At 34.4% G+C, this 19368-nt stretch overlaps 1 protein-coding gene across 1 annotated transcript in view; it reads right to left on the minus strand.

Moving 5' to 3' along the window:
• Positions 1-19368, minus strand: part of CNTNAP2 (contactin associated protein 2) — a 1887185-nt gene that overhangs the window by 1548113 nt on the left and 319704 nt on the right. The window contains exons 4-5 of the mRNA XM_044678981.1: positions 15293-15329; positions 7061-7216 (exon numbers count right to left, since the gene is read on the minus strand). Of these exons, the coding sequence (XP_044534916.1) occupies positions 7061-7216; positions 15293-15329 (193 nt within the window). The remainder of the gene's footprint in view (positions 1-7060; positions 7217-15292; positions 15330-19368) is intronic.

A 19368-nucleotide genomic window follows, 5' to 3' on the forward strand; every position in this document is an offset into this window, starting at 1 on the left:
AATATCATTAACATTTTTCAAGAGTCTCTAAAGGAGCAAGTAATATCGCAGTAACTAGGTTCTCAAAGCCTGAGCTTTCTGCAGCTGTATCCTAAAGCAATTTGCCCAAACAATTCCATCTCTTTCCATATCATCTTTACATGGGTAACATCTGCTAAAGTGGGTAGAAGATTATACTAGTAAATATGGCTTATTGTTAACAAATCCCTTAAGATTAAGAATTTTGCATCATAAAATGAGAAATTACGGAAGGCTCATCAATTTCTCCAATAATTAAAATACATTTGCTTCATTCTTGAACAGAACAATATCCTTTTAAATGCAGCCTTCATTTAGATAAATGTAGTACAGTAATACATGCTTTGTAGATAATGCAAACATCCAGTCCAAATCCATCATGGTAAGACTGAAAAATCAATTTACAGGCGCTTGTGAATTATGTGCTGTTACTGTTAAATCTCCTTCTCTAGCTGAGATTTGTATATCAGCTTAGAAAGACAGGTTTTCATTAAAAGGCTATTTATACAATTCACAAAGCCTCATGTTTACTAAAGTTAGCTCAACAATAGAGGAAGTTCTAAAATTTGGCCCGAAGTTGCTGGCTTTTGGGATAAATGGCCTATGTATTTTACAAATGATAGTGAAAAGCTAAGAGTCTTTTTTGAGTTGATTCCTATAATTCAATGTCAGATATTCAAAATACTAAACTTGGAGAATCTTAAAAATCTTCCAGTTCTGTATTAAGTGCCTGGAAATGTTTTTTTTTTTATTTGTTTGTTTTTTTTTTCTCTCTATGAGCAAGAGAAGCACTTATCAGCCTCACATATTTCAATGATACAAAAGATTTGTTATTTACTTGGCAAGGATGCTTCCTTTTTCATCAAGGATCTCAAATCTTTAGAGATGTATATGCTGATTTCTTGGTCAACTAGTATTTATTAAGCACCTACTAGATATAGAGTTGAGTTAATACTTTCCCATGTAGGAATGTGATCAGTTTAACCCATTGAATCCTTTGAGTTTTTCTTTTCTTTTTACATTTTTATACTTCTCTTGAGTGTTGAATTTGATCATCCAATTTTCTTTTCAGCTCTTGTCATTTTATCAGTAATGCCTGAGAGTCCTCTATTTCATTAAATGTGTATTTCATACCCTAAAGCAGGGGTTCCCAAATGTTTTTAGCCTACTGCCCCCTTTCCAGAAAAAATATTATTTAGCCCCCTGGAAATTAATTTTTTAAAAATTTTAATAGCAATTAATAGGAAAGATAAATGTACCTGTGGCCATCACCACTCTCCTGGATCTCTGCAGCACCCACCAGCTGGCAATAGCGCCCACTTTGGGAATCACTGCCGTAAAGTATCATGCTCATTTTCACTGGGTAGGATATTTGGTTGTGATCCTATGCCTTTTTCTTGAAGATTATAATATTTTATGTCATTTGGTACTTTAATGTAGAAGTTTCTCCATCCTGTGTAATACTCATCGGCTCCAGAATATTTGAATTTTTTTTCTAGTTGTTTCTAGTATTTTCTCCTGGACTGGGAATTCTGGAATTTGGATATAATAGTCCTGGAATTTTAAAATTTGGGATCAATTTCAAGAGATGATTAGTGGGTTCTTTCAATTTATATATTCCTCTCTTGTTCAAGAATATGTGGGCAGTTCTTTCAGATAATATCTTGCAATATGGTATTCAGGATCTTGTTGTTCATGGCTTTCAGGCAGTCCAATGACTCAAGTTATTTCTCCTCAATCTATTTTCTAGGTCAGTTGCTTCAAATTTGTTTTATTGTTTACTGCTGTCTTGTGCACTTATTAGCTTCCCTTTGTCCAATTCTAATTTTTAGCAAGACTTTTCACTTTTTTGAGACTTTTTACTCCCTTTTTTGGAGTTATTTTCCTGTTTGAGTTTCTGTATTTCATTTTTTAGGAATTTGTTTTCTTCAGTGAGTTTTTGCTCAAAACTATTGACTTTTTTGATCATTTTCTTTTCTAATTTTTCTTCTAAATCTCTTGTTATTTGTTGTTGTTGTTGTTTTTAACTTTTCAGGAGAGCTCATTTAGGCATTCATTTTGGACCTAACATTCTTTCACATTTTCCTTTGGAGTTACACATATTTCCAATTTTGCACTACTCTTCTCTTCTGAACTTGCATTTTGAACTTTCCTGTTGTTAAAATTTTTCCAAGGTCACGTATTTTCTTTGCTTTTTATACATTTTGGGGTGCTTTTCCCCCCATGATCTTGCCTATATGTTGAAGTTCAGCTCCCCTTGTGAAGCAGAGGGAGTATTATCCCTGTGTTATTCCAGGTGCCAAGTGTAGGGCATTTAGCTGGATCCCACTCCTTGGCTGCCAGCTCTCCCTGGTGTTGGAGCGCTATGGATTGTTCCTTCTGCAGAAGGTTCCCCTGAGAGTTATGCTTGCTCTGGGACACTTTTCAAACTCTTCAACATGTGCTTGCACTAGGCCAGTCCTCATGCTAGTGATTCCACTGCTCTCATCCCTTACCCTGGTGAGCTGGGCCCTTGCTGCTGCTCCTTTTTAATTCTTTGCTAAAACCCTGCCTCAATGTTTTCTGTTGATTCTATCTCTCTAAAATTTTTTCGAGGATTTTTTTTTCTTTCGTGGTAGTTTGGATGAGGGTTTGGGTGAACTTAGAACATTCTTTACTCTACCCTCTTGGCTGCCAGAAGTCCCTGTGTCTAGATATAGAATTTAAGGAATATTATGTCATCTGACCTGCAATCCTAATTTCACAAACAAAGGAAGCTGAGGTTTAGAGAGTCAAAGTGACTTGGCCATCATTACACAGGTAGAAAATCACATGTATAGATAGCATATATCATTTGCTGTGGCTGAAAACATTTTGCTTGGTAGCCAATCTGGTAACAATTTTCCTTCAATTCTTCACAGTAGTGATCCTCAAGCAAAATATATGTAGTTAATCAACTGATTCTTCTCTGAAAATGTTCTATCATGATAGGACCTTATGTCCCATAGCCATAGCTCTTGATAAGATTGGATCATTCCATGACACTTGGCTTCACTTCTAAATTGTATATTCTTCTCCTTCCTATTACTGCAGCTACAAGGGCCACAAGGCTGGACCAGGCTCTCATTAAGTTCTATGGGAATGTAAGCAGGCTAATCCTAATATGGTTTCTTGAGTTGGTATGGGATTAATAGTCAGGAAATCTTGTGTCAAATCTGGTCTCGAATACTTAGCAGTTGAATGACTCTGGGTAAGTCACTTAACTTTTTTTAGTTTCAGTTTCCCAATTTGTATAATGGGGATACTAATAGCATCTACCTCACAGGGTTTTTGAAATTATTTTAAAAAGTACTTTTAAAGTGCTTTGTAAATATTAAAGTATGATATAAAGCCTATATTATTATTGTTGTTATTGCATAAATTTTCTTCTCCTTCCAAAAAAGTCATTATAAAACTTCTGGGTGGAATTGCTACTCCACTGGGTGAATGTGGTCCTTTGCTTCCCTATTGTCTTCCTAAGTCAAACAGAAAATTTGCTTTGTCATTGCAAATCTTCAATGACATCTATGGCTTTCCCTTTCCAGACTCATCTCACATTGATTGATGCCCTGTCTCTCACCCTGCCTCCATGCTCTCTAGTCTTCATCCAAACCAGAATACCTTAGTTCCACCGAACATAGATTTGAGCAGATCATTTCTTGTGTGTGAATGCCCTCTAGCCCATCATCTGGCTGCCAATTCTTACAAATTCTGTGAAGCCCAAAGGGAATTCTTCTTTTTCCACAAAGTCTTCCCTGAAATCCAATCCCCTGTCAACAGAGGTCTTCCTAGCTAGATATCACCTAGCAATTTTTATACCATCTCTCCAATGTTCTCATCATGCCTTATGCTACATTATGAGAGGGAAGTAGAATGAACTTGAAACTGAACTTTAAATCATCAAGAGCTAGGTTCAAATTCTATACTCCCTATATCAATAGACAAACCTTCCATCCTCTTAGAGCTTCAGTTTTCCCATCTTCCAAATGGATATAGTTATACTATTAGCACATACTACAAAAGGTAGGTCCTGGAGAAATGGTATTAGCTCTATAATAAAAGAATCTGGGTTTCAATCTTGTCTCTGCTGCTTACTGTCTTTGTGACCTTGAACAAATCAGTTATCCTGTTGAGTACTAGATTTCCTTAAGTGAAAAGAATAAGGATTAGACAAGATGGTCTCTGAAGGCTCTTCAAGATCTAAGATCTCAAAATTCCCATGTGAGCTGATATATTATTGTATAAACAAAACACAGTGCAAATTTCCAAGGACTGTATAAAAACCTTATTTTCATAAAGAGATATATGAATATTTTCCCCCTTTTTAAACTTTATGTTTCATTAAATTAAGGGTAATATCCTCTCTACCCTTCATATTTCTGATATCTCAGCACATAGTGGATACTCGATCAATTACACAAATTGAAATTGGCCCTGTGTTTTATTGAGACCATTCTTCAAATGCCTCTGCTTTAACAAGTTGTAACTTGGTCTAGACTAAATACAAAACTCTCTTGAGATGCAAATGGTCCAACCTATCTGCAGTAAAAAGATTAGGAAAGTTCAGAAGAAGAAAGTTGGATTTTGTACAAGATTATAATTCAGCACACTGTGGAGGCGTATATTCAGGAAATAAATCCTAATCATCTCACAGTATGTGGCAATTGGGTCTATACATCTTATTTCTATCTTTACATCTTATACATTCAGTATAGTTGGGATGAGCAATAAGCTATAATTTTTTAAAAACCAAGTGAAGACATTTTGAGTCACTTTAAGCTTTCCATGCAATCAATCTTTTTTTTTTAGAAAGACAAAACAAAAGACCCCCACAGTCATGATAGCAAATATATGCAAGCCCAAGTGCCTTGCTTAATGGTTGAAGTCTTCTCTTGCCTCAAGCTGGGAATAATGACAAATAGCTATTTATGTAGCTGCTAATAGTATTCCCATCCTAATTCGAGAGGTAGTAGCTTTTCCATTGAAAGTTACTTTTGAAATAGAAATGACCACTAAATAATATGATGAATAGATATAACAAAAACTAGTGACTGAGAGGATAAGTATGCATTCTAATTTTACTTTAGTGAAATTGATTTTTCTTAGTCAGACATAAATACAGAAATAAATTTCTCCCTGAAAAAAGGAGGGGGTTAGATTAAGCAGCCTTTGAGGTCCCTTCCAGGATTAGTCTAATATTCTCCTAGATATCAGTCATAAATAGCAATTTGGTACTGGAGACAACTGTTGCACCAAATCGGGATACCGTCACATAATGAACATTTAAATTAACTTTGAAATCCATGATGTGAAAATAGTATGAACAATTAAGATAAATTCATTTAAATGGGAAGGGAAATCAATTCCAAAGTGGCTTTGCTCTTTCAGAATTGGAAAAGACCTCAAAGTTTTCTACAACTAACAGGATTTGGTTTTCCATGGTCTTTCTAATGTATTTTAAAAATGTGGTTTAGACTATTCACCTCATGTTACACATCCCCAAGCTTCCCCTTTAATGCTCTTCTGTCACTATTTTAGTGTTTGTTCTGATCATGCCCTTCACTTTGCTGCAGTAGTTTTTCTTTTCCTTTATTTTCATCAGACCTGTGATTATAGCGCTCTTAGCCAGAAAAATTCTTCTGCCTATGTAGATTAATAAATTATTTTCAATTTATAGTCTTAGTGAACTGCCTAGGGCACTGAGAGGTACCGAGACATAACTACGTTGACTCATCAAGTATCTGTCAGAAATGGGATTTGAACTCAGGTCTCTCTTACTCATGGCCACCATTTTTTACTGTTCCCTTCTACCTTGCACTGAAGAGAGTTCAGTTTTTTCCTTTATATTTCTCATTAAAGGGCATAGTTCTATTGGCCCTGGGCTATTTACAGCTGTGTTATCTAGAAGGGAAATAACATACCTCATTTTTTTTTCTAAAATTACTAATCTAGGAAAACAAAATTTCTAAGTCATTATTGTTTGACTTTTACTTGTGACTCATAGTCATAACCACTTATCATCTTAGTTACATTCTTTTGGATGTTCTCCAACTTGTCAATACCATTCCTCAAATTAACGGAGCACGGTACTCTGGTTATATGTAGGTTCATAAGAGTAGAAAACAACAGGAGGATCACTATTTTGTTCTGGATACCATGTTTCTAAATGCACCCTAAAATATCCTTCAATACGATAGATATCAAACTGCTCCGCATTAATCTTTTCTATATTTCAATATGTATATTTTGTGTCTAAAATTAGAATGTAAACTCCTAGCTAAGATACTGGAGAAGAGGCAAAAGTTCAAGTAAAAAAAAAACTTTCCCAAATATTCCCAACCAACTTCAATATAATGCCTTGACTTCCAGTGGCTGAGTCAAGATGACAAAGTAGGGAAACCACTCAACTGAGCTTTCCCAAGATTCTCTTCTGAACAACTTTAAAATAACAGCTCAAACATGCCCCCATGCTACCTGCTTTCTTGGGGAGAGTTAGGAGGGAGGAAACGGTGAGGGAGAGAGAGAACATGGATTGCAAAATCATAGAAAACAAATATTTAAAATTATATTGACATATAATCTGGAAAAATATATTTTAAATGTCAGAAAACTTACTAAAATTGTATATTTCTGCAATCTGGAAAAAATAAAAATAAATTTTAAAAAACTTGGCTGAGGGGGGCAGCTGGGTAGCTGAGTGGATTGAGAGTCAGGCCTAGAGACGGGAGGTCCTAGGTTCAAATCCGGCCTCAGACACTTCCCAGCTGTGTGACCCTGGGCAAGTCACTTGACCCCCATTGCCTACCCTTAGCACTCTTCCACCTATGAGCCAATACACAGAAGTTAAGGGTTTAAAGAATTAAATTAAAAAAAAAACTTGCTTGACAAGTTCCTTGCGTATCCACTTTGATAGCTTTTTTCCTTCTATGAGGAATAATTTTTTGGCTATGTGTTTAGAATTAGAGCTTCCCATCACTCTTTTGCAATTCCTTCATTAGAATGTTGTCACAGCTTCTAAACATACCTTGTCTGGACCCTGAAGCATTCTATTACCAAAATAATTTCTCATCATTGATTTGCTTCCTTCAAGTATTCCTATCATTTGTCCATCAGCAAACCGTTTTTCCTCATTGATCTCTATTAGGTCCAGAAGAACAAGCACTCCCAATGGTTCCTCTAACTTATGAAGAATGAAATGATCATCAAGGTAAGAGTTTATCAGCTATTTTGCTTTTTTTCAGAGAAGGTCTCACAAAAGACATCTAGGATAAGTTCTGGAACATCTCTATGCCAATCTCATTATCTATTACCAGGACTCCTCAGCTAAATCTTCTTTCTATCCTTCTAACCATTCTGTCACAGAAAAAATGCCTTTGTCATGGAAGTACTTGCCCACTCTAGTAGGTTTGAATTGATAAATTCACGAAGGCTCTTTTTGAGGATACAAGGAAGCTTTATTATCTCAAAAGCTAGCAGATTAGGTCTAGCACTTTACAGGCAAGTTTGGGAGACCTTTTGGATATTTAGACTCAGGTAAATGGTCAGCCCTCTCTACATGTTTGGGGCACAGCCTGGATATCAAGAACACAAGGGAGAACAACTAGAAAAAAGAGGATGTGGTTGCCCCCTTCTACGTTCTCAAAGCACAACCTAGGATGGCTGCCAGGCAAAAAGGGTAAAGTCATATTAGCATGGTCATACAAAGACTAGTGTTAAATAAAGAAGCTCTTGTGTTTCCCTAATTTAACTTTTCCATTCTATCTTGGAATGAAAGATGATTAAGAAAAATGAACTAGCAAGGAAATACCACACATTAGATAAGGTTAGGTCTTGCCTGAATTAACAAAAGTTAACAGTTCCTCCAAAGGGTATTCTATAAAAAGCACCTAATTAAAGATAATGCTTACTGGAAAAGTATGAACAAAATAGAAGTGTTTCCCCACCACCACCTCTCATTCCCCTCAGCAAGATTAGCAAACCCCAGGGGATCTGTGGGGGGAGGAAATATAAAAGTGCTTCCAACATTTAATCCAAAACAACTTGAGACCAACAACTTCTTTAGATGCTAATAGCTACAAGGTTTGCTTTAACTGTTTTTATTTTTTTCACATTGAAAACCAAGGTTTTCTGATTCTGATAAATGGTAAAATTATGACAAGGATTAAAGTGCCAGGGGGTATTTGCAGTAGAGCAAAGGCTAAAATTATGGCTTATATGTATTTTTCATTTCATTTTATTTTTATTTGTAATTAATTATTTATATTACATCAATTCCATAGAATAGCCTTTTTTTGCATTTTTACTAATGTTAAGAAAAGAATTTATTTCATAAAAGTATAATAACCAGTGGTGTTGTTTTGTATAGAGTGAATAGTTGGCACATATGACTTCTGACTATATTTTTTTCTACCTGTGATATCTTGGTAAAATCACTTAAATTTTCTGAAACACAACTTCTTTATAGTTACAAAATGAGACAATTGGAGGATATTATCTCCAAGTATCTTTCCAATGATAAATCTAAGTCCCATAATAAGGAAAAGCCACTGCTAATTAGTTACAGATTATTATTATGAGGTCTATAGTGTGGTTTGTCGATTTAAAGTTGTTTAGCAGGAATCATCATAGGAAGTTAGAAGAAAGTAGTTTCTTCTTATAATTTTTTCTCTTGATCAAAGGGAAAAACAGGAAAAGAGCATCAGAAAAATAGTTATCTTTAAGGCATTCAAGGATTTTAGTTAGGTAAAATGATGGAGGAAGAAAGGTAAGAATTAGATTCAGGACATAGGAAAATTTGCCTAAAACTGAATAGGGATTCTGTTGTTCTAATAAGATAAAGCCTCCTAGAGAAATGGTTTTGATTTACATGTTTTGTTTGGCTTGTGTGCAGATTCCGATCTCTTTTCTGTAAAATAAATGAAATTTCCCCTTGGTATCTAAAACACAAGAATGAATTACTAAGAATAAATAGGTTTCTTCACAAATAGCCACTATCGAAGTGCTGGGATATTTAAGCTTTGAATATTTGACCTTCTGGCCATTCAAAAGCTGGTCTCTAAATTGCATAACTTGCCTTTTTTTCCTTCTGCTTCTTCTAAAACTGAATTATTTAGATTCCCAGGTGTGTAGTCAGCTCCTGATTTAAAATATAAATTCAAACATTTAGGGTTGTTGGTAAGGAATTTTACTTTAAAACTAAGAGCTGTCTCTTCAAACATTGCCATCACATATCAAATTTGACAATTAAAAAAAAAGCTTACATCCTAAGATGAGAAAAACAACACATACATAAAAACAGAGTAAATGAGAAGAGCCATTATATATAGATGAGAACACATGGGGGGCAAAGCAATTTACATAGCTGTTCAGTAAACCGAGTTAAATATTTCATTGATGGCTATAACATTAGTGATCATTGGTAAAAACAACCCAAGTTTTTCCATCAAAATAGTGCTGGTTTTATTCTGCCCTTGGGAAGTTATAAAAGGTAGGAATAATTAGAATACTTTACACATAAAGTAAGTAATCTAATGTAGGGTGGGGGAAAGCAGGGAAGAAACTGTAGATATTTTGCTTAGTTTCCAGTTTCATGGCTCATTTATAAAAGTGACTATAACGTTGTATCTGTTGGAAAGGGGAAAAAATACCCATCACTTGTTGAGCTTGAATCTGCTGGTGATGATAATATGTGTAAAATATGAATGAAATAAAAATTCCTACACACATGACTTCATGCAAAAACAGAGATATTCCATTTAAAAATCACAGTCACAATTAATCCAGAGAAATGTAAACAAATGTAAAAGGTCTTGTGATTTCATTAATATTAGTCAGTTGATGTTGAGAAGTTCCTAACTGGAATATCTAATGAATAACTAGAAGATATACATTGTGTGTTTTTTTTTAACTACATATACTAGAATATTGTTTGAGAATCATAGAGATTCAGTGATTTGCCCAGGATGTCAGAGCTTGCTAATATGGGAAGGATAGCTGTTTTCTTGACTTCAAATTAAGTGCCCTATGTTCTATGACAGGCTGCTTCTTGTTCATTAAAGGAATAATACCAAATAATAAGTATATTACAATATGGTATGATAGGCATGGCATGATATGGTATGCTATAGTATATAATGGTATATAGTATTGTATGGGATGGGACGGGACAGTAGGGTATAATTGTATAGTAGTTATACTACTATATATACATATATATAATATTATATATTTTGTATAATATATACTTATAGTATAGTATAGTTGACCATCACAATATATTATGGTTATTTAAAATGAGTTCATTTGATTAATACAGCAAAAAGTTAAAAATACTTTTGGATATAATATTAAACTTATTTTTAATAGTGTATGATATAATGAAAATATCCAATGCTTTAATTATACAAAATATAATTAAATTTTAAACAGCAAACTAAAAGAGACTCAAAGGAAATTCACAAAATGCTTGAGTTTATAGCTATATTAGAAAAAGCATAATTAGAAAAAAGAAATCATCCAGCAACCATTCATTTGGTGAAGGGAAACATGCACTAATGGAGGACCTACTTTCAAGTAAAAGAGGAGGTGAAGGACATTTTTAGAGCAATTACCATGTGTCAGATACTGGGTTTAGTAATTCAAAAATGTTATGCCATTTGATTTTTAAAACAATACGGCAAAGTAGATGATATTATTATCACAATTTTAATTGTTGAGTAAACTGAGGTAAACAAAAGTTAGAGTCACTTCTCTGAGCTAATCTGATTGGTTTCTGAGGCCAGATTTGAACTAAAGTCTTCCTGTCTCCAAGGTCAGATCTTCATCTACTCTTCTACAAACTGAGCCTGAGGTCTTTCTCTTACTGTGAAGTTAATTTTCTTTTCTAGACCTCAGTTTTCTGACATGTAAAATAGAGTTAATAATGCGTGCAATGTTTACTGTATAGGTTCATTTTGAAACAAGGGCTTAGGAACTTCAAAAGGATCAGATACATGTGAATTATTTTTATAGGATTTAGAGTTGTGAGGAACTATAATCTATGTCATCTGCCTCCTTCACTTTATAAAATGAGGAAACTGGAGTCAACAAAGGCTGTGACCCATAAAAGTTTATACTAGTATATTGTTTGTATATCACAGCGAATAATGAAGAGCCTCTCATGTCCCTGTCCTTGTACTATAAGTTGTGTGGGATAAATAAAAGACTTACTAATTACCAAATAAAATTCATACATGGGAATTACCATAGGTATTTAGAAGAGGGTGAAATTGCTTGAAGAAGACTTTATAGAGAAGTTTGAACCAGGTTTTAAATAACTGATAGAAGTTAGGAAACTTTTTTAAGAACTGAATACAAATGCAGAGAATACAACTGATACTTTTCATTTGCATAATGCTTTGCACTCGTTAATTCGCATTTGTTATCTGTTCATGCAAAAGCTTTTAAAAAGTTATCTAAATTGTCTTTTGCTTTATGATTTTCTATATTCCTTGTTTGTTCATGTATTTTCACCCACCCAAGCTATAGATGTAGAAAAAAGCACCATTCTCTGCTTCCTAATTCCTGTCATATAGCCAATATGAACTTATTGTGGTATATGGCAAATTCAACCTAAATTCTACCATATTGCTCTACAGTTTTCCCAACAATTCTTCTAAAACAGGTGAGGGAGGCATTCCCTACTAATTTAATTTTTGTCCCTTTGAGGGTAATTAAATTCTCTTGGCTAAACTGAGTTTCATCTTCTGCTATCTGTATTCCATCCTTTTCAGGCTAAGAGTCCAAGCCATCAAAGGTCAATTTTAACCTAGCAACAGTATAATTGATGAATTAGAAGGGATGAAGGGGAGAGAACAGAATCTGGGAAGATATCATAGTAATCCAGACATAGCAATTTCAAGGTGCTAAGGACTTGAACTAAGGTAGAGGCAGTAAAAATGACAAGAAAGGGTTGAGGTTGAGAGCCACTGAAAAGAAAGAATAAATAGAACTTGGAGAATTATAGCATATTTAGGAACAAGGAAAGAGGAGTCAAAGATTACCTTTATGGTTGATAGAGTGGAAGAATTAAATGGCAGGTTATCCAAGTGGAAATATACAACAGCTAGTTGGAAGTACAGAGTTCGAGCTCAAGAAACATGTTGGCAATATGAAAACAGGTGATGATATTTTCCCCCACTGCTACTCAAATGAAGATAGAAACTTTAGAGCAGAAAGCTATATCTGGTAAGAGGACAATGATTTAGAATATCGTTTATGGTGAAAGAACTTTAGTTTCTCAATGACGGTCATTATAGGAATGTTGGACTCTTTACCAACACAGTTCCTGATAGTAAGTGATTAATAAATACTTATTGGTTGACTGATAAATTGACTCAGCCTAATGAAGATGGGTAATTATTTGTTTTCTGAAATCTTCCAAATATGATGGGGTTTGAACAGAAAGAAAAAGATAATTGATAAAAAATGTGTCTGTCTGTCAAGACAGTTATCACAGTGAAAAGCAAGTCTGTACCTATGCGTATCTATGTATATGAATACATATGGTGAAAGAGAGAGAGAGAGAGAGAGAGAGAGAGAGAGAGAGAGAGAGAGAGAGAGAGAGAGAGAGCTACATAAGAAACAACAGTGAAGCTTAAATTGGATCTATTTGCTGAACAGGGTCCTCCCTTTCAATTTTTACAGTTTGCATATAACTACTACTCCTTTGCCAAAAAGCTGTATGCAATATTTTGTGGAAACACTTTCAAAAATATTTTAAAATGTAGAATCTAATGAAACAAAATCAAGGATTTTTAAAATAAAATTATATTATGGGGGGGCAGCTGGGTAGCTCAGTGGAGTGAGAGTCAGGCCTAGAGACAGGAGGTCCTAGGTTCAAACCCGGCCTCAGCCACTTCCCAGCTGTGTGACCCTGGGCAAGTCACTTGACCCCCATTGCCCACCCTTACCAATCTTCCACCTATGAGACAATACACCAAAGTACAAGGGTTAAAAATTTAAAAAAAAATTATATTATGGTGAGATTTTCCCCTGCCTTCTCTAAAACTACTTTCAGAGGAATAAACTACCACTGAAGATTTTGTCTAGATCTCCTCTCTTCCCATCTTAGTGGAAAGAATTATACTGGGCTTGCACAAATGCTGGAATCAAGGAAGGTTGTGGAGCAAAGACAAAATGCAAAGCACTGAAAACTGGTAGAAGTTATTTTTAAGCTAACCATTCTCTATTGCTTCTAAAAAGCTTAGCCTAAAAGTTGATTCAGATATTCGTCATCACCTAGTAACTCCTTAAACTGTTTAACCTCTGACTTTCCTACTAGAGTGAATCTGTATTCTTACAGTTTACCATTGAGCTCCAAATGATCAAATGTAATTACTTGCTCTAAATCTCCATTTCTCTTGATTTCTTCCAAGTGTGTACTATAGTAACAAGATATATAAAAAAGACCAAGACTCATTAATTTTTTTCTCCTTCAATTTTCTTAAACAGTTCTCCAATCACATGGAATCTTCTTGTAATTATTTTGCTAACTCCCCTTTTCTTAAATGTAGATTTAACCTAAGGATGAGCCTCACCTCTGAGCTGCTTTTTATCCAGAGACATTCTCAGTGATATGATCTCTTTCCGTGAGTTCACTGTTTTCTGTGTGAGGATAACTTCCAGATACTTAAGTTTAGCATTTACCTTTCTCTTCTACTACATTTTAAATTGTGTAGAATACAACACATGCACCTTTTCTTTGGCAAACTTCAGAGGAACCAGTTTGATGTTGCTAATAAACAAAATGTAGATTTGAATAGTAAGACATAGATTTAGCAACAGACTTCTGATAGTTGGCAATCACTGGCCTACATGGATCAGGTGAGCTGATGTTATAATATACTTGAAATCTTATAAAATAATACATAAATATTAGCTATTGCTCTTACAATATAACTGAAGTCAAAGCACCTTAGCATGACTAAGACGTCTATGTGTTGACCATTACCTATCTTCTCAGTTTTAACTGTATTTGCCCATTTGTGAAACTTTCATTCGAGCCAGACTGGTATATTTGGCTATTTTTGGATATGTTTTTGCTTTCTACTTCTTTTTCTTTGTCTATTTTTTGTCCTCACTATTTGGAGTGCTCTAAATTATAATGTGAATTACTGATATTGTGCCCTTCTTTCCCCATATCTTCCTCAAAAGATAGAAAAAATTCTGCCTGAAATAGGATCATGTGTTGTAAAGGCACTATCATAGACACCAGACAGCTCTAGTTTGATTTTGGGGGCTTCTCAGAGTCTATGGATCATTTAAATAGCCTTGATCTACCAGGAGGTGTTGGGCAAGATGAAAATGATGAGAATGATAGTGATTAAAAAGGCAAATGAAAAGAGATGCAAATAAAGGAAATATCTTTAAAAATAAAGGGATTCTTAAAATGATAACACATTTATGAAACAATTGTAGTCCTCATGACATATGGGAGAAATAGGCAGTGTTTTGTCCCCACTTCATGGAATTGAAAATTGGTACTCAAAGAGTTTAAGTGACATGCCTAGGGTCAGACAGATAATTAAAGTCTAAATCAGGATTCAAACTCTAGCATCTCATGATTCCCAGGTCTACATTATTTTCAACTATAGACAAAGGGATTTTTTCAAAGAATTGGCCATGAATATTCTCTTTAACATATTGCCTCTTCAAAGTAATTATAATGATGATAATAATGGTAACAACAGTAATAACAAGGGATTGTAGGATGTGCTAAATGACTAAGTCCAATATATTAAAATTATGGTTGTAAGAAAATGGTATTTGTAGAACCTTCCCAGGACACCTCACTCTCCAGAAGTCAGGTGTTATAAATATATGAATGATATAATTTTATGTGTTTTTTTCTCTCCATCAGAGTTAATAAGCATTCAGAAGTGGACTATAGCCTTTGTTGGTAAATTACACATAATCAGAGATTCTGGGGATTAAAAAATTTAGAGGACTGATTTTGAATCCATCTTTTTTAGTGTCAGAAAATTAGCTGTAATAGTTACTCAGCTGCTTAAAGACTAAAAGCATTCCATTCCATTCAAGTCAATTCTATTCAGCTTGTCTTTGGAACAATCTCTGATGTAACCAGCCAGGGGAAATGCACTTAACATGATGGCATCCAGGCAAGAAATGAAAAGAAACTGAAATAAATCTACTCCAAAGTGGAAAAACATGTTAGACAAATTTCTTTTTGTGTTTTTTTTCTTTAACCAAATGTTACCTTGTAAGTGGTACCAGAATCATCCAGGATGTCAGTGCTATAAAAGCTTATGAAAAAATTAAGATAAAAAGTCCAACACTTTCAAATGTATAATCTTTGTTGAGAGAATTAATCAATGGAACATATGTGCAGTACTCAAACTCATTTAAAATAAATTAAGTTCAGTTATAATTTTAATGGAAAATACACATGTAAAATAAGACTCCAAGTTCTAGTCAGTTCCTTTATGAAATGTCCTAGATAATTTTAGGATAAGTACCTGGCATTTTTATTTTGATGAATGAGCACATTTGTGCATGTATATTTGCAATGATTCACATGTATTATTAGCATAATTTCACATATAGCCTTCTTATCTCAGCTGCAACATCATAGAAAGCAAGGATCTTTAATTAATTTAAATGACTTTATAATAACTTTTCATCTAAAAGAAGGGAGGGTCATTCACTGGATAAAAAGTAGTTAGGTATAGAAATGTCTGAGAAAGAAGAGTCAAAAAGAAAAGTTCATAGTTTGAGGAGTAGATTGGAATATACAGATCTAAATTTCATATGCAACTTTGGCATTGATCAACATTTCAGACTTTAAGAAGCTGGCTTTGTTTCCTGATCAGCTTTACCATATTTAAAATGAAAATGATATTATTTGCTTCCTAGTACATACTAAAATAATATTGTTAAGACTGAGTACTGGATCTGGGAAAGAAATGGATCACCATTTAGAGTTTAGAGGAAGCTGTTTTCTTCCTTGCAACTGATTTGCAAATTTATAATAATCATATTAGAAAATAATTATATTTGATAACATAATTTTGTTCTGAAAGTCAGTAGTAGAAAGTCTGTGTTAGGGAAAGGGTAGTTACTTACCAGTACTTCATAGCTATTGAAGGCAGGATAGGGAGAAGAATATGGAGAATCAAGATGGGACATGAGAGAGTGTATTATACCCATAGAGCTTCTGAGTAGAAAGACGTGAAGATAGTGTTCATAGTAGAAAAGGCACTAGCTTTGGCATGAGAAAATTGGAGTTCAGATCTCCCTTCTTATAATTACTTTATCTTTAATCTTGGACAAATCCCTTTACTTCTTTTCTCCATAGATTCCTAAATTGTAAAATGAAACATTGAACTAGAAGACCTCTAAGTTCTCTTTGCCAAGACTTGGTGTCTGATTCCTCCAAACTGGAGGGTTTGCTGGGATTAAGAGAGTAGTCCATGCTTTGGTAAACCACTCTTATCATCTATATTAATCAATGTTTATTTTTCCCCATATTCATTTTCTGTCTTCAATCTCTGTTTACAAGCTGCTTTTGTATCATGTACTATTATGCTTTTGTCTCCCCCATTCTTTTTTTTTATATTATTAAACCCTTAACTTCTGTGTATTGGCTCCTAGGTAGAAGAGTGGTAAGGGTAGGCAATGGGGGTCAAGTGACTTGCCCGGAGTCACACAGCTGGGAAGTGTCTGAGGCCAGATTTGAACCCAGGACCTCCCATCTCTAGGCCTGGCTCTCAATCCACTGAACTACCCAGCTGCCCCCATCCCCCATTCTTAAAAAACCTCTCCTTTGATCCATCCAAGACTGCATTCTATCCCCTCTTCCATTTCCATTGAGAAGACTGTCTACAATCAGTGCTCAACTTCTTATCCTATCTATCTCAAAAATCTATACTTTGACTTCTGACTTCATCATTCAACCAAAACAACCTTTTCCCAAATTTACTGACAATCTCTTAATCACCAGATCTATCCGTTTTTTAACTCAATCCCCATCTTTCTTATTCTCTGTGAAGCCTTTGACACTGTCAATCACACTCTTATCCTTGATAATTGACACTATCTTTCTGTTTCTCTTTTCCTAGATATTAAGCCAAGTCTAGGTTCTGGGCGTACTTCATTATCTTTATATTATTTACTTGGTTATCTCATTATCTCCCATAAATTCAATTATCATCTTCATCTATATAATTGTAATAGTTACTTGTCTAGACCTTCATTTTTCTCTTGACCTCCACTTTTGAACCTCTTATTAGAACTCTTTAGACATCGTGAAGTAAATGTTTTGGAGACATTTTCAAACCAACACATTCCAAACAATTCCTATTTTCTTCAAACCTTCCCCATTTGCTTATTTCCCTATTACTCTATCCTCCCACGATACTTGGGCTTGGAGCTTAGATATCATTCTTTATTACTCACTCTTTCACTTCCAGTATCTCCAATGACTTAAAACCTATTTTTCTACCTTGATAATATCTCTTTAAAATAGAGATATTAGCTCCCCTCTGACATTGCCATCATCCTAGTACTGACTTTCATTAGTTCACACCTTGACTACTGGTAAATTCTGCTGGCTGACCTCCCTCCTTCAAGTTTTTCCCCACTCCAACACATCTTCTTCTCAGTTGTCAATTTGATCTTTCTGAAGTACAGATCTAATTGTGCTAAAAAACTTTCCCCCATTTAATTAGAACCAGTAGTTCCTTACTACCTTCACGAATAAATATACAATCTTCTTTATTTTTAGTTTTCAGACCCCTCCATAACCTTGGCTCTTTTGATACTTCCAGTCTTTCATATCATACATAGATCCCTCGAAGTAACTATGATCCAGTGACAGTGGAATTGCTGTTTCTTGCACAGGATAACCCACCTCCTGAATACATTTTCACTGGTTTTCCTCATGTCTGGACCTCTCTTTTCCTTAAGGTTTGCCTCCTGGCTTCCCTGGCTTCCTTTTTCAAGTTCTACTTTCTGAAAAAATCTTTTCCATTTCTTCTTAATCTCAAGTCATCCTCCCACCTCTTCATCTAAATATAGATATATCTTATTTGTACATCATTGTTTGCAAATTTTTCTCCATAACATAGTGAGTTCCTTAAGAGCAAGAACTTATTTTTCCTCTCTTTCTTTGTATCCCAGGATTTAGGATAGTGTTTCATACATAGTAGGCACTCAATAAATGCTCATTAACTTCCTTAACAATTGAATGACTTCCAAGTTTTGTAACTTCTCTAAGTGTTCAGGGCCTCTTCCTTTTTTATATGAGGGTTGAATTGGACCAAATCTGATGTCCTTTCCAGAATTAATTCTATGCATCTGTGATTATCTCATTACAAATGTGAGACTTTCTGCATTACAATTACAAAGTATTTAATAGACAAAAATAGCATTGGGATGTTCATGGGATTAAAAAAATTCAAAGTTATTGTAATAACATGTAAGAAGAAAAGTAATTGTGTTTGTGCAAATATGTAGCATGGAAAATTATGTTTACTACCTGCTCTATTCTAATGGCAGTGTGCCTCCTACCAGGACCATTTTGCTACTTTCCAGGCAACCAGAATATTGATGTCATTGAGATTTTTCTGCCTTCTACAATTTGACCCTTTCATTTCCCTTCCATTTTGCATAATTTGGGGGGGGGTTACTAATAGCCTTTTATAGTGGAAAGAATTCTAGACTTCTAGACTTGTCATTAAAAGATATACATTCAAATTCATAACTAGTTGCCTACTTTCTTAGTTACCAGAAGCAAGCAAACTCTTTCTGTGCTTTGATTACTAATCTATAAAATGAGGAAATCATACTTTATGTACCACAAAAGATATTTCTGTTTCTAACTCTTTTGAACTTAAGTCTGGAGACCTTGCTGGTGGCTAGTTTTTCTAATTAGCTATTGTAGCTGGTAACAACAACACCATCAACACTTTTGTGAAAGGATTTATAATAGCAGCTTCCAAAACTCTTAAAGAGGGCACTCAATATTAAATATAATTCCCCAACTATATTTTGACCAATACATAATATAATGGAACCATTATTTTTCATTGTTATAGACACTGTCCATTAATGAAGACTAATTTTTCAGATATTGTTTTGTTTTGTTTTTCTTGGTTAACTAATTTGCTATTTTCTACTTTTGACATTTGTTATTTTGAGAATCCCTCAATTATTTTATGTGAATTTGTTCCAAGTACCATTTCACTGGATTTATTTTTACAATGGGTAATTTAAATTTTAATAGATGTCTTTACATTAATTCCTTTGAAAATCCATATTTTGGGATTTATGCCA

This window comes from Gracilinanus agilis, chromosome 5 (assembly GCF_016433145.1).
Source record: "Gracilinanus agilis isolate LMUSP501 chromosome 5, AgileGrace, whole genome shotgun sequence".
In the NCBI taxonomy this organism is placed as follows: domain Eukaryota; kingdom Metazoa; phylum Chordata; class Mammalia; order Didelphimorphia; family Didelphidae; genus Gracilinanus; species Gracilinanus agilis.